Here is a 15,924-nt window from a genome sequence, read left to right on the forward strand (position 1 = left end):
TTTTTGGTAGTAACATTTCTTTTTCCTTTAATCTCAGTGTTATTTAAAACTTCATGCAAAAGGTAAAAGACAAGTGTTGCATATTTGCAGTGAAATAATGAGTATTTTTTCTTTAATTTTCTATATCTTTAAATTTTTTATTAACCACCATATGTCATGTGTATAATTTTAGAAAGTGTGCTTTTAAAGTAAATAAAATAGACGGGAGGTTAAGAAAGTTAAAAAGAAAAGAATACAATGAATAAATACAATGTTATATGTTAAATGTGTGAAGTTAGTATTTTTCCATTGATTGCTTTGACAGCTACTTCTTTAGTGTCTGCTGGGGGCCAGACCGTGAATTAGGGGCTGGGATGAAATGTGAGCAGGAAAGACCCTGTGGCGGGGTCTTGGAGCGTGCAGTCTAGGAGGGAAGGCAGACAAGTAAGCGACACCAGTCAGGTGTCCTGGAGGCTCTGCTAGAGTGCCTTGGGAGCAGGTGGCAGGGCCCCCTGACCTGGAAGAAACACCTGCTGAGGTGCATCTTGAACCTGGTTAACCCTCCAAAGAGGACAGGGAAGAGTGGTGTGGGAAGGAAGAGCCATGCATGGGATTGCTCAGGGGGAAGAAAGAAATGGCGTGTTTGGGAAAATGCAAGCATTTCACTGCTCCCGGAGCAGAGTGGTGAGATGAGAGACTGGAGATGGGGCGCAGGCACAGAAGAGAATATTCTTAAATGAACTTTTTGTAGTTTTTAGGTAAAAATGTTGAGTGATTAAAAAGCATGTTAAATATTAAGATGCTCACCTTACGATATAGTTTAGTTTAATTACATTTAGTCAGCTGGATTTGAGACCACACCTTAAACGTGGCATTTTCAAGGTAAACTGTAAGTTCTGTTTTGTGCATCTGCTGAATGTCTGTCTGCCAGTTATGGAACTTGGTGATAGAGCCCACATTTACTTGTGTCTGCGGAATAATACCTAGTCATTATAGTCTTCAGCTGCTATCATTTTCTTCAAATAGTTTAAACTGACTGGACTTTTTCAGCAACGTGGATGGATTTGGACTAGAAGCAGAAGCTCGCATGACTACATGGCACATTATGATCCCCTCTGACATAGAACCAGATGGTGGCTACAGCCAAGATATTAGCGAAGGTAATTACTTTGATTTTTTCCCCCTTTTTCCCCACTCATTCATTTCCAATTTTTAAAACATAACAAAAAAATTTGACTTTTTATAAACTGCCAACATTGACAACCAGTCTCCCAGTAGGGTACACCTGTACATACACCAATATGTCCACTGACATGCACCAACTCCTTATGCCAAGGTGGGAAAACCACTAACCACTAATACTGCCAGCTGTCAGCATTTCATAGTAACGCTGCAAGACTTGATGGTACCTTTTTTACCTTTGCACAATTAGTAGTACAGATATTAACTTGGCACTTAACCATAACGAGAGCTGCCTGTCGGTTGTGTTAGGCATATCACATTAGAGGCAAATATTGCTTGAGATGGGGTATCAGTACTACCATTTTACTCTTTTTTATTCTCTCTTTTTAAATTTAGTTTTCCCATTGATTTTGTAAGTATTGTGCATGAAAGTCTTTGGGTGGATTGATTTCTTATTTCCACATTGTTAGTGAAAACAATGAGATAATTACGGCAGTGTTTGTCTCCCCAGCGATACAGTGTGGTAGTTTTGCATATGATTTTATCCTTTGGAGGTCCACTGCTCCTTCTTTCATTCATTTAAGTATTAATTTAGTCTCTCTTCTTTCACCAGAAGTTCTTGAACCCCAGATACTGAGAACACAGTGATTGTTTTCACTCCCCCCCACCCCCTGCAAGGAACTGACAGTTTAGAACATTGGTTCTCAACGTGAGGTGCTCAGATGAGCGACATCAGCATCGTTTGGGAACTCGTTAGAAAAGCAGATTGTCTGGCCCCACTCAGATCTACCAAATCAGAAACTCTGGGAGTGGAAACCAGCGATCTGTTTTAACAAGCTCTCCAGGTGCTTCTGAGGCTTGCTAAAGGTGGACTGGTCTAGAGCAGGAGTCAGACAAATGAGCAAGGTGTCCAAAGCAAGATGGAATTTAGTAGTAAAACCCTTTAAAAATATTTGTTTATTATTTCTTTCCTTTTGCTAAATGTTCAAGAACGACTAACTCAATTTTGAACTTACTTTAAATGTTCAGATCTAAAAATTACTTTTAAATGGGGGATAAGTTCTTATATAGAAGAAGCTAGAGAATGAAATATGTATGTAATTTCCAATTTTATAAATAAAAATGCAGTCTCTTTGCATGAATATAAAGATTTTTTTAAAGTTTTCCAAGTGACCACCCATATTTTTGGTTATCTGATAATCCTTTTTACCTATATGCATATGATATGATGTATTTTTTCGACAATTAAGTAATATAGTTGAAATTCTTAGATGTAAAACATGAAGAAAAATACTAACTACCCTTATATTGTGTTTTTCATCAGTTGCTTTTTTTCATTTCCTAGGGCGTCAGCTTCTCATAAAAGCTGTCAACAGAGTTTGGACTGAATTGATACATAGTAAGAAACAAGTCTTGGAGGAGCTTTTCAAAGTCACTCTACCTGTGAACGAAAGGGGCCACGTGGACATAGCTGTGGCAAGGCCGCTCATTGAAGAAGCTAGTTTGAAGTGCTGGCAGAATCATTTGGGTAAGAAGGCCTGCATGTCACATGACCAAGAGATGCACACACGGCTGTTCGATAGGGACACGTTTTAGATATGTAATTAAAACTTTCCCGAAAGGATGTTATGATGGCAGTAGAATTGAAAGTCCATACAGTGTAACCTGCTCTAGAATGATTATGCTGAGATGTAGCTTTTCTTCTCAGATTTTTTAAAAAATCTTAGATGTATGGGGCTGGCCCCGTGGCCGAGCGGTTAAGTTCGCGCGCTCTGCTGCAGGCGGCCCAGTGTTTTGTTGGTTCGAATCCTGGGCGTGGACATGGCACTGCTCGTCAGACCACGCTGAGGCAGCATCCCACATGCCACAACTAGAAAGACCCACAACGAAGAATATACAGCTATGTACTGGGGGGCTTTGGGGAGAAAAAGAAAAAAAAAAAAAAACTTAGATGTATTATACATCAGGCATCTATGAGTTTAGAAAATCATACATTGCTCACAGCTTTAGTGTCCTCACGGTCTTGGCTATGAGTCCACAGTCCTTTATCTATAATTCTGAAATTCAAAAAGCCCTGAAACTGAAGTTTTTTTCATTAATTTGGTGCCACAACTCACTTGGTAACAAAACCTAACCTATCTTTATTTATTCCACTTGGTGTGAATATTCATACGTTTTCCTGCAAAATTTTAATGTGTTAAATTACAGTTTATTACCCTAGACACTTGGATGTTGTTATATAATATACAGTATATGAACCATATCACCTTTTTAAAATCCAAAACATTCTAAATCCCAAGTTATACCCAGCATCAAAGATTTTAGATAGAGAATTATGAATTATTATTTACATAGAATCTGACTACAGTTGAAATAAATTTACGTATTATTGCAGAGCTGTGAAGTTTCAGTCAAATGTAAGTTCAGCTAGTACAGTAATTGTCAGGCAGCTATCCTTATACCAGCTCACCAGCAAGTCAGTGTGTAATTCTAAGAGAGCATCTGTAACGTAAGCTGCTTTTGATTACTACAGAATTGTGGTTTGTAACCGTAATGCGAAAGTACTAAAAGTGAGACTGACAGATACATGGAGAAATTGTAAAGTAATGTAATTTTAATTTCACAGCCCATGAAAAGAAATGCATAAGTCGAGGAGAAGCCTTAGTGCCCACCACCCAATCCAAGCTGTCTCGTGTCAGCAGCGGCTTTGGTCTGTCCAAGTTAACAGGGTCGAGAAGGAATCGGAAGGAGAGTGGTCTGAATAAACACAGTCTTTCCACCCAGGTACGTTGTTTAGTTTCACTGAAGATATGATTAGAAATTTATATTTCAAGGTTTAGTTGTCGTGTTTTGTATAATACTCTTAACATATGCACAAGCATATGATTTGAAATGGAACTTTTCTGCATTTTTGCTTTAGAAGAGAAAGAGAAATAACCCAGATTATGAGAACTTCTTCCATTTTATTATGATAAAATTGCATTATGAATGTGTATTTATATCCATTTTCATAACTGGATATGATATGAGATTTGGATATTGATGTATGATCAGACTGTGGATAATTTTTTCCCAATTTTTTCGTACTTTCAATTTTCTTATTGATAATTATATAAATTTTAAAGCAATAGTAAAACAAAATGGCTTTTTATTTTTTGTAATCTTGTTGTATATACCTGATTGTTTTTTTTTTAATTCATCCACATTCTCTCCTCATCACACTTCCTTTGCCATCCCAGAATCTTAGTGGCAACTGTGAAGCAGGTCTGAGAGAAACAGTGTGTATCAGTGACTCCACGTGTCAGGTTGAGTGCCCTAGGAAGCACACTGAGGTGGAGTTTAGTGTGCAGGAGGTTTATTGGGGTGCCCTTGTGGTCGACACCTGTGGAAGGGAAAAGAAGGAAGCAGGATTGATCACAGGGAAATGTCAGGCTCCAGCAACAGCCTCAGCTGGGTTGGCCTGTACTGAGCTGAAAAGGCTGGGCTTGCTTACCCCCAAATCAACCAGGAGTTGGATGTGGGGTGCCTGGGCAGCTCTCTGCAGCTGAGGTGAACCCTGAAGGTGCTGACAGCACTGACAGCACTCCCAGAGGTTGAGGCAGCACGCTGTCCCTTATAGGGGCATGGGTGTGTGTGTGTGTTCATCACACAAACCTCTGTTAGATTCATCGCATAATTAATCTTTTAGAGTTTTTGTTTTGTAGTGGTACTTTAAAAGAAATTTAACTAATTGTTCAGCATTAAATTCAAGACTATTTAACTCATTGATTCCAGGAAGTCCATGAAATATTAAGACTCTTTTCCATCCATTGTTAGGAGATTTCTCAGTGGATGTTTACGCATATCGCTGTTGTTCGCGACTTAGTGGACACACAGTATAAGGAGTATCAGGAGGTAAGAATTCCTAACCGTAGTAGTGGTTTGCCTTCCTCAAATGGGAAAAGACACTGTTTCTCCTGATGTCTTCCTGCCCATTTTAAGGGTAAGTTACTGAACCGCATTCATCCTCAGATGACGATTTTTAATTATCCCTGCTGACGGCTACTTTGGCCCTTGGTTTTAAGATGGAAAAATTTGAATTTTCTATAGGCACACTGCATTTAAAACGCAGCAAACTAGAAATATGCACAGCTGAATCCTGCTAACATTTGGTTCTGACATATTGCATGTCTTTGTTCCTAATAAAAATTAAAATGTGAGAAAGATCCCTCTCTTTCAGACTTAACAAGGAGATTGTGAAAATATGCATCAAAGTCTCTGAGGAGTCTCTTAAAATTCTAAAAGAGTAAAAGATAAAGTTATTTTTTTATTATAGTTGCTTGATGATTATGTCAGTAAAAATAAATTCAATGAAAGCTTCTTGGTAAATTCATAATACTCAAGTTATCCTAAATTCCAAAACAATAGGTCTATTGAAGATTTCTAAAAGATAAACTGCTAATATTTTATGGACATAACACTATTTACTTGGTTGTTACAGGGGGTTCCCCTGCCTCCCGGGAACACATAAGTACTCCTATGATATCGTATAATTTCGTGATTATTTATTCAATAATATTTTCTGTTAGTTGTATAAAGAGATCTTTATTCTTAGACTTAAATTGCATACTTATATTCCATGAATCATTAGGTAAGTCAGTTATAGTGATCTATGTTGAAATGTTATACATCTTTGCATTGGACAGATAGCAAGAAGTTATACCAAGTCATAAATTTCCATTTAAGTCAAAATGGTTTGGATCTGTCCCAGTGGCCAATAGAAAATGGTTTTTCTTTTATATGTATGTGAATGTCAAGTTCCCTGTCAGAGCTGCCTATTTATTTTCTTTACCTAAAATCTTTGGAAATCTTATCAAGACTACCAGTAATCCAGTGTGTTGGCAATATTTCTTGATCTGTTTTCCTAGATTTTTTCCTATCCATGTTCTAGTAGCTGTTCTACAATACAGGAGTGGGAGATTCATCCTTAAATTGCCATGTTTATTTATTAACTCACACTGGACAACCATTTCAATGTATTTTCATAAGTAATATTACCACCTTTCCTGTGCTCAAGTAACATAGTTCTTTCAACTCTGTTCAGCCTTACTGCACACTCTGTCCTGTACATACCTGTCATTTACTTGATGCGAAAATAATTGCGTTGGGCCACCATAAAAAAACTGAGCTTCTCTCAAAATTGGTAGCTTACTTTTTAAGCATAAATGAGTGTAATTTTACTTTTATAGTATTGACTGAAATGATATGGATAACTTGGTTTTAAGTTATTTGTAGACTTTTAATTATTTCTCCTGCTTTTGCTTGAAAACCAACCTGGACTCCCTCCCCTTAGCGTCAGCAAAATGCCCTGAAGTATGTGACGGAAGAGTGGTGCCAAATCGAGTACGAACTGTTGCGGGAGCGAGGGTTATGGGGTCCCCCCATTGGTTCCCATCTAGACAAGTGGATGCTGGAGATGACAGAAGGACCCTGCAGAATGAGGAAAAAAATGGTGCGAAATGACATGTTTTATAACCATTATCCTTACGTGCCAGAAACAGAACAAGAGACAAATGTGGCGGTGAGTATGCAGAATTAAATGTCTGTAATGGCTCTTTCACGTTTTTCTTCTTCTTTGTAAGCATTTTTCCTTCATAGGTCAATTACCTAACATATCTAATTTAGGAAATTCAATAAACTATATTAAGTTGATAATGTCAGGATGGTGGTGGTGGAATGAAAAGATGCAGCAGTACAACAGGAGACTTCATGGTGAAATGGTTTAGATCGCGCAGATTCTGGAGCCAGGCTGCCCGACGTAAAACCTGGCTCTGCCACTGGACTAGCCCGGTGACCCAGTACAGTTCATTTAGCTCTTTGGGTTTTGTTTTCTTATGCCTAAAATGGAGAAAAAAGCCATTCCACCTCAAAAGCTGTTGGGAGGATTAAGTAAGTTAAAATTAATAAAGTACTTGAATAGTGTCTGGCACAAAATGAGCACTATATGAGTGAGTGTTAAGTAAATAAAATAAATATTAGCACTAAGCAGTATTCTTTGGAGAAATATAGAGAACAGCTAAAGAAAAATAGCCTGAATATGTAGATTTTTGCATTTATGTGAAGAAGCCTTATCACTGACTCCACAGGTTTAAAACAAACATTTGCCCTTTGCACTCAGACAAGTTACCCTTCCCAAAGCCTCCATTCAGCTTTTTGTACATCACTGGAGAAATTTTGTCTAAGCTGATAATGCTCCAGGAGTTATGTTTTTAAGTTGGGAAAAGTACATTCTTTCCCGGTAAAGTCACTGCACATTAAAGAAGAGAAAATACAGGAGTGTAACAACATCCACTGACTTTAATTCTGAAAATCCTTATAACGTTTCTAAGTGGTAATTCAACTCTTTGGTGTCCAACAATAATCCTTTACCTGCAAAACAAAGAGTGCTTTTCTCCTTAGAAATTCACTCTTGTCGTAGAGTCACAGTTTGGGAAACTGAAAAGGGATCTCACAGACAATCATGTCCAGCATCCTACTACTAACGTTTTAATGTATAATCAATTAGAGAAACATTATTTTATGAGGTATTTTACCATTTTTTGTACCTTGTCTTTGAGATGCAATGTGTGTTTTACACTTACAGCACTTCTCAGTTTGGATTGGCCACGTTGCACAGGCTCAGTATCCATGTGTGGATAGATGCCACTGTGCTGGGTAGGGTAGCCCTAGGGAATCCCTGACTTTTAGACCAGTGTTTTGTGATTTTTTTAAAAAAATCTATTCTTCTTTTTGATACATGGAATTTTCATGCCTTCCTTTAATGTCATTTAAATTTTCAAAAAAATTCATGTTATAACTTTTTGAAAATATAGTCTAGAAAAACATATTTTAAGATTCTCTCCCTCCCAAGGAATCTGACTGCTGTGCTTAATTAACCTTGGACAGAAAGGTTACCATCTCTCAAAGGAATGTATTCCATATTTTGTCTCACCCTAGCATTAGCTACCTCTAAAAGATTTTAGAGGCTTGCCTGGTGGCATAGTGGTTAAGTCTGTGCACTCCACTTTGGCAGCCCAGCTTTGACAGGTTCAGATCCTGGGCATGGACCTACACACCGCTCATCAAGCCAAACTGTGGCAGTGTCCCACATACGAAATAGAGGAAGATTGGCACAGGTGTTAGCTCAGCGTCAGTCTTCCTCAAGCAAAAAGAGGAAGATTGGCAACAGATATTAGCTCAGGGCCAATCTTCCTCACAAAAAATAAATAAGTAAATAAGATATAGTAAAACCTAATGTAACTCCAAAAACTCAGATCGCTACAAAGACTCATCCACTAAAGAACGGTTTGGGTTTGCTCTTCTTGCATATTTGGTTAATAGGATTTTAGAATATGAGAGGTCATAAAGTCCAACCATTTGCCCAGTGTAGAAGTTTTATTATGTTTTACTGAAAACTTCCTTTCAAAACTCTTCGTGGCTTAAGTACCTTCACATTCTTGACTTTATATTTGATTCTCTCAACAAGTGAAGAAACTAAGATTTATAGAAGAGACTTGGAACGTGAGTCTCCTTGTAAGTAGTTTGTATCCTGTGACGTGGGGTAGCTTGAACTGTTCCAGTGCTGCTTTTTTTCTCTGCCAAAACCCTGACTCCATTTATTTCGTGCTCGTTGATTCCGCCTCTGTCCTGATGCTATTTAGAATGTAGGTCCTAGACCTGCTAAAATATGAAGAATTTTTCAGGATAGCTCCCTAAAGTCTGCTTTTCTCAAAGCTGTTCAGTTCTGTCAAGAATGCCATACTTGGTACAGCTGTAACTTAAAGACCTATAATTTCTGATTCTCATGCATTACACAAAAAAATTAATCCACCCCGTATTTTTGCAGTCTTTTCTTAGCACCTACTTTTGTCAGAGCAAGCCAGCAGTACAATCTCTAATTCTCAATCTTCCCCCCCGACAATGAGAATTTAAGCCTGTAGCAATTTGATAAAATATTTCTTATGGAGTCAGCACACTTAAATTGAATCCATTCACGAATACTGAAATAGAAGATGAATATATTCTCCTAAATATGTGACCAACTCAGTTTTTATTTATCTGAAGTATATACTTTTGAGTTTTTATTTAACTGAGGCATATATTTTTTGAGTTATTTAACCGTAATATTTTTATCTTATCTACTCCTTTCCTTCTTTGTAACAGTGTCATTTGTTTTACAAAAGTATATTTAAACATCTATATCAGATAAATGCAAAATAAGCTATTCAGAGTTCACACTCAGAACCTTAGTATCATTAGCATTTTACCTAAGCAAAGGAGGGCGCCAGCCTGTGAAATCTGAACAGACAGTTTCAGGAATAAAACAGATGTGTTACATATCGGAAAATACAGTGCAGTCAAGAAACGTTGGATTTATGTTTCCAACAAAAGAAAAAGCAGGTGGAAAGGAGAGATGATTACAGAATTCAAAATCCATGCTGCTTAGTTCATACACTAGTCAAGGTTAATCTGCTATGGTGAAATTTTCTGAATGAATAATTATTTTAGTTTTCCTAGTTCAAAATATTTTGTAAATTTGAAACGCTATTAAATGTCCTCTTTTATTTATTGGGATATGCAATCTGGCAATATTAATAGCAAAGAAAATTCCAAAAAGTAAAAGCATCTGCTATCCCACTGACTTCTGTCATGAAATCAGAAAAGAAGAATGAATACTTAAAAGCACAGTGAGGGGGACGCTCTGCAGAGCAGTCTACATGTGGTTTCATTCACGGCTCATAGCAGCGCTCTGAAGTTTAGTTAATATTATTATCCCAGTTTTATAGAAACCTGGAAAAGTTAAGGAACCCCTTCTAGGTCACAGCTACTGAGTAGCGGAGTGAAAAAGCGTAGGTTGACAGTTCCTCAGAAGTTGAATCACTTTTGAAAAAGAAAAGATTCCAGTGGGTGGCAGTTTTGTGACCTTTTCTATAGACAATGAATTTCTTCCAGCCAGAAGCCATGTATTAGGTTTTTTCTCTTTCATGCTAACAGAGTACCTAGAACTTAATAAATCTTGAGTGAATGGATCACCAGCGCTCTCTCTTCCTAATAGATTTTATCCATTGCTTCCTGTTCATCATTCTACAGAGTTTTTCTAATTCTGAAATTTTTCCACTAAAAAGGGCTAGAGCCAAATTTTGTGGGACCTGAAGTTTATACAACTTGGAGGAGGGTTCTCTGAGAAAAAGAGTACAAAATTATGAATATAAAATTACTAGGGCCCCTCTTCCAGGGTTTTCAAAGGAGCCCATGGGGAGTGAGCACTGTTGGAGTTTGAGCTTCATTGACTTTGTAGAAAATCCACCTCTGCCTTGAACTGCATTAACTCCTGCCTCCAAGAGTTAGAGAGCAATCATTTCCTGCTTTTTGCCTCCCGTAAGTGTGTTGCCCCCCACATCCATGTTCATCAAATATAGTCAATACTGGGGCCAGCCTCGTGACACAGTGGTTACGTTCACACGTTCAGCTTCGGTGGCCCACGGTTTGCCAGTTTGGATCCCGGGTGTGGACCTAGCACCGCTTGGCACGCCATGCTGTGGCAGGCGTCACACATAAAAATAGAGGAAGATGGGCATGGATGTTAGCTCAGGGCCAGTCTTCCTCAGAAAAAAGAGGAGGATTGGTGGTAGATGTTAGTTCAGGGCTAATCTTCCTCAAAAAAAAAAAAGTATATATATAGTCAGTACTTTTTGCCATATAACAGGTATACGCCAACCTAAAAATTGCTTTTGAAGACTCCTCATAGGTAAAAACAGGGTTTACCTGGAGCAAAGGCAAATGATTTGATCTTTTGCCTTATTTATTAAGAATAATTATTATTTCTAAGTAACATTCAAGTTTTCAGTCCTGTTGCTTAAGCTGAAAGAATACAATGGTGATTAAAAAGTTTTCTTGTTTTAAATCTTTGATGTTAGAAGTGAATCAAGTGATTATTTCTTTAGTCATTAAAGTTTTATTTTTTAAACCTTGATAATATTCCATACTGTATAAAAAATAGCATATCTATTATTATAAGTTTTTAACTTTATTTCTTGATTTTTAACTTAGATGTTTGTTTATAGAATACAGGGCATATTTGAGTGTTTTATTTGCCATAGACTTAAAAACTTTGAAAGTTTATCAACTAAAATTATTTCAATAAAAACAACAGTAATAATAATATCCTGAGAAAAATTAGGTATATGTGGAAAATTTTGTATTGTCACATGAAGATACTTTATCCCTTCTGGACAGTGATTTTCCTTGGGGGGTAATGTTTTTATATCATATAGAGATGTCACAGGACTCATAGAAACTAAGCAACTCATTCAGGAAATTCCATTGCCAGCATTATAAAAAAAAATTAGAAATAAAAGGCCTATAAAATTATTTCTAGAAATTCTGAATTTGAAAAATTTAGATTTCTATGTCGACATAATATAATAGCAATTGTTATAAAATTTTTTAATAAAAGAGCTATGATAATATTAAAATTATTGGTATAATATGTATCTTTGCTATTGCATGCTGTGCCTTTGAGTAAAAATGAGAACCTCAGTCAGTGGATCAGTAGGCAATATGTATTAAACCAGCACTGTACCATCTGCTGTGGGGAAAATGCAAGAGTGCGCATGTGAGTCCCTGCCCGCATTCTGCTTGGGGTTATATGTATGGTGGACATCCAAGTTGGGTTTGACCATAGTAATTGGTCCATTTTGCTGTTGGTGTTTCACATGTCTATCCTGCCATCTATCTTGTTTTTGTGTGAGTTGCAGAATCAGTACCCTCCACCCCTAAACACTTCCACATGCATATCAATCAATAGAGTTCAATATTTGTTTATAATTTTTTATTAACATAAATTTTACATACATTGAAATACATAAATCTTAAGCATACATTCAGTGCATTTTAACAGATGGATAGTACACACTCACGTAACTCAAACCCTTACCAAGACGGAGAGTATGGGAGTATATTTTAAAGATTATTCTTCAATACAAGGTATACTTTTCGAAGTTTGCTTAGAAAGAGACAGGGTTTTCTAAAGCCATGTGAAGTATTTGCAAGTGTGCCCAATAGTCCAGTGTCTGTTCTGCCAAGGGAAGCAAATGTTTGTGAAAACATTTTGCCTGCTCGTGTTTACTGTAGAGAAGGGTACTGGCAGTCATCTCTAGACACAAACTGTGCAAAAGAAGAAAAACTAGAAGTAGTTCTTGGGTGCGGTATTGTCTGTCTGTAGCTATCTGTGTGTTTACACGTATGAGACACACTCTGCAGCTTATCAGAACTTGCCTTGTTCATTGAGATTTTATTCTGAGAATAAAATATAAAGCAACCACCTAATTCTTTAAAAGCTATTCTTTACAAAAACTTTTGGTTTGGAGGCTGATGCTCTGGTCTGCCTTCTGCTCTCAGCCTTTCTCGGGTTGTGGCTGTGAAGGCAGTGAAGGAGGTGGGTCCTTGTGCTTTTATGGGAGGATGTTTTCTTCACTAACAAGCACTTAGTGATTTCTGTGCTATGGGGTATTATAGATAATACTGTAAATCAGGGGCTCCTGTTACAAAACAGGTCTGAGGATAAGCACAGTGAAAAGTAGGTGGAAGATAATAGCTAGATTAGCTTCTGTTATCCAGTTTTTCCGTTTTAAAACCATAGAAAGAGTTGCCTATAAATCACCCATCACAGCGGCAGCCTATGCTGAAGTTTTGTCTGTGTGGTTTTTAAGTTCGTCCTGTTCAGTTGCCTTGGGAATTTTAGTGTATTTGTTTTACTTTAAAACTACTTTCGATAACTGAGAAATAATCACACAATGCTAAGTAGTTATTTCAAGCAGCTTAGGATGTCATATTAATTTTCTTTGAGTGAGTCCATCTTTCTTATTTCATACAATCATCTAGAAAATTTTGTTTTTGTGTTGTTCTTTATGTTTTTTTTTCTGATGTGTCTATACTTAATACCCTGTTTTCAGTCTGAGATCCCAAGTAAACAGCCTGAGACACCCGATGATATCATTCCTCAAAAGGTAAAACACAAATTACCGTAAAAGAATGCAAAGTACTTGCAGTTTGTTTTTTTTTAATGCATGGTAGACTAGACTAACTTAAAAGATTGACTTTCAATTTATTCTCCCTGTAAGTTCCTTAGAGTTGAAAAGTTGGCTTCATTCATGCTGAGAGATGTTCTGGTCTTTATTGGCTTTGTTCTAATTAGCTTTCTGGGGTCTGTGTGCTGCTCACTAACAGGCTGGGCACTCACTGCTCTCACCGTGAAACGTAGATCGCTTCGCCATCTACTAACAAGTTCTGACGCATGTTAGTAATGGGCAGCCTGACGCCTTCAACCTTTTTTTTTTTCACTCATTTCATTCTTCTAGATACTAAACAGTGGGGATTTTGAAAATGCCAGGGTATCCTCTTTTAAAATTATTTTTTCAATCAGAAGGAACTAAGGGAAATTGAGTGTATGATCACTTTTTAAAATACAATTTGGTTTGTCTTAATTAGTTTGAAAACTTATAATTGTTTTCTTTTTCTAGAAAGATTTAGTACATAATTGAATAAATAATGTGGTGCTTTAGAACACAGAAATGTACCTCAAAATATTTAGGGGAAAATATTTATAATTCCAAGTTTAAATCTGTATATGAAGTCGGTAGCTAGGTAGATGTTGTCCCATATCTATTAATTCATTGTCTTGCCCATCACTAACTATGCTTTCATCTTTTTACAAATGAACAGTTTTGAGCTGAAGATAATAGTTAGACCTCACATAGAAGAATTGTTATAGTATAAAGTTGACTACCTTTCTTTCATTTCAAAAATATTGCAGTGTTCTTATTAGTTTGCTCATCAGATTGATCCTTCTGTAATTGTGATGATTTTACATCATTTTAGTACTTTGCTATGTTATGCAATATATTTGTTTCCATTTGTTGCATATCATTCCTTAGTTAGCTTGCAGCTCTCTTTATTCCCTGACGTTAACCTGAAAGTATAAGAAGGACAATTTGGCTTTAGTTAAGTATCTTTTTGTCTCAAAATTGGTTCAATATTTTAGTCTAAATGTTCCAACAAATTGGACACTTGTTTTCCACTTTAGTTGGCAATCATATATTTTTTTAAAAGTGTTGCTTGAAATAAGTATTGTGGTAGACAATATATATTGACTACTTGAATTTGAAGAGTAGGCTGATAGAATATTTTTAATTAGATAAGATCATTCACAGGAAAGGAAAATAAAATAATGTTTAGAAAGGGAAGGTTTTAAAGTATATTTCAAATTCCATCTTTTTCTTAATTGTTGATTCAAAGTCTGGGTCTAATTCAAATGGAGGAACCTTTATACGTATAAGCTTTTCCTTCTGGTTTTACATTTTTGTGGGAAACTTTAGACCTTAATTTTCATTGTCTTATGGTTTTAAGAAACGAAAGTTTAGGTCACTTGGAGAACCTGTTTTTAGGATAAATACAAATTATTCTGAAAAAGAAATGCTCTGGTATCATGTGCCAAAAGAATTAAATCTTTTTAATGTTCCTAGGTAATTAATTTATTCTTCAAAATGGACTGATATATGCTCTTGATATGCTCATTTAGTTAGCAAACTAGTTAGTTTATGAATCACATTCTTGTATACAACAAACAACGAGAATGTTTTAGCAGGTTGGAGATACCAGCTCATAGTGGCAGGCCAACCAGAGAATGCCATCTCGCCTGAAGCTGATTGATTCCATGTGGGTCAGGATTCTTGGAAGGTTTGGGCCATTCCAGCATTCCAGTGTAACTTGGGAATATGGGAAAGAACAGGGCACTTCTGAGTCTCTGCCTCCAAGTATCTGAAGCAAACAATCACACAGATTGGTTCCAACTAAATGGGTGGCCCTTTAGGCCTGACCTATCTACTTTACTTGAGGTGGAAGCAAAGTTCCAGGTTCCTCCAAGTTCCAGGTTCCTCATAGTTCCAGGACATCTCCTTGCAACTTGATGCCCTCCAGCCCTGGATGTTCTCTTCATTCTACTGTATGGGGAGGTTTTCTGATACAGCAGTAAGGCCTTTACCTACTAACGTGAAGACATCATTTGACTAGAGATGATTTGTTTCTATTTTGGGAAGAATAAAAATGCTAATATTGTTTTATATATCTTTTAAAAATTAATGGAATTTAAAAATAGAGAAACTTAACCCGGAAGTCTGTGGATTCACTGGGTATAAACACAGTCTATTAAAAATCCCTAAAAAATGGTAACACATAGTCTTGACACCTTACCTTCCCTCGGAAAGCTTATATTTTTAATTCTTAAAGACAGTTATCTGAGTCCTTTTCTTTTGTTATTTCTTAGAAACCTGCTCGATACAGAAGAGCCGTAAGTTATGACAGTAAAGAATACTACATGCGACTAGCCTCTGGCAATCCAGCCATTGTCCAAGATGCCATTGTAGAGAGTTCAGAAGGCGAAGCTACTCAGCAAGAACCAGAGCATGGTGAAGACACTATCGCTAAAGTCAAAGGTCAGCCTTCCTCATTGATTTTAATTAAAAATCATTTTGGAGCATTCCTTATATTTGAATTTATATGAAAATATGAGCAACTGTAAACCATAGGGCCAGCCAAGTATCCATATATATTTTACCATCTCACCCTTCTTAAAGATTGACTTTTGTATCAGAACTGAAGAGTCTGGCTCTTCTTTGTTGCCGACAGATGAATGTAATGTGCCCATTGGCTTGATAATTTTTTTTTTACCGTATTTGGCAGAATTCT

The 15,924-nt window shown here is 36.8% G+C and overlaps 1 protein-coding gene across 13 annotated transcripts in view; it reads left to right on the forward strand.

Moving 5' to 3' along the window:
• Positions 1 to 15,924, forward strand: part of WDFY3 (WD repeat and FYVE domain containing 3) — a 251,234-nt gene that overhangs the window by 187,430 nt on the left and 47,880 nt on the right. For 11 of the 13 annotated variants that reach the window (XM_044766258.2, XM_044766252.2, XM_070505447.1 and 8 more), the window contains 7 exons: positions 1,030 to 1,139; positions 2,507 to 2,689; positions 3,788 to 3,945; positions 4,978 to 5,055; positions 6,494 to 6,721; positions 13,134 to 13,187; positions 15,503 to 15,671. In XM_044766258.2, the coding sequence (XP_044622193.1) occupies positions 1,030 to 1,139; positions 2,507 to 2,689; positions 3,788 to 3,945; positions 4,978 to 5,055; positions 6,494 to 6,721; positions 13,134 to 13,187; positions 15,503 to 15,671 (980 nt within the window). The remainder of the gene's footprint in view (positions 1 to 1,029; positions 1,140 to 2,506; positions 2,690 to 3,787; positions 3,946 to 4,977; positions 5,056 to 6,493; positions 6,722 to 13,133; positions 13,188 to 15,502; positions 15,672 to 15,924) is intronic. The other 2 variants (XM_070505450.1, XM_070505453.1) reach the window with 1 other exon arrangement.

The sequence above is a fragment of the Equus asinus genome, chromosome 3 (assembly GCF_041296235.1).
Source record: "Equus asinus isolate D_3611 breed Donkey chromosome 3, EquAss-T2T_v2, whole genome shotgun sequence".
NCBI classification, from domain to species: domain Eukaryota; kingdom Metazoa; phylum Chordata; class Mammalia; order Perissodactyla; family Equidae; genus Equus; species Equus asinus.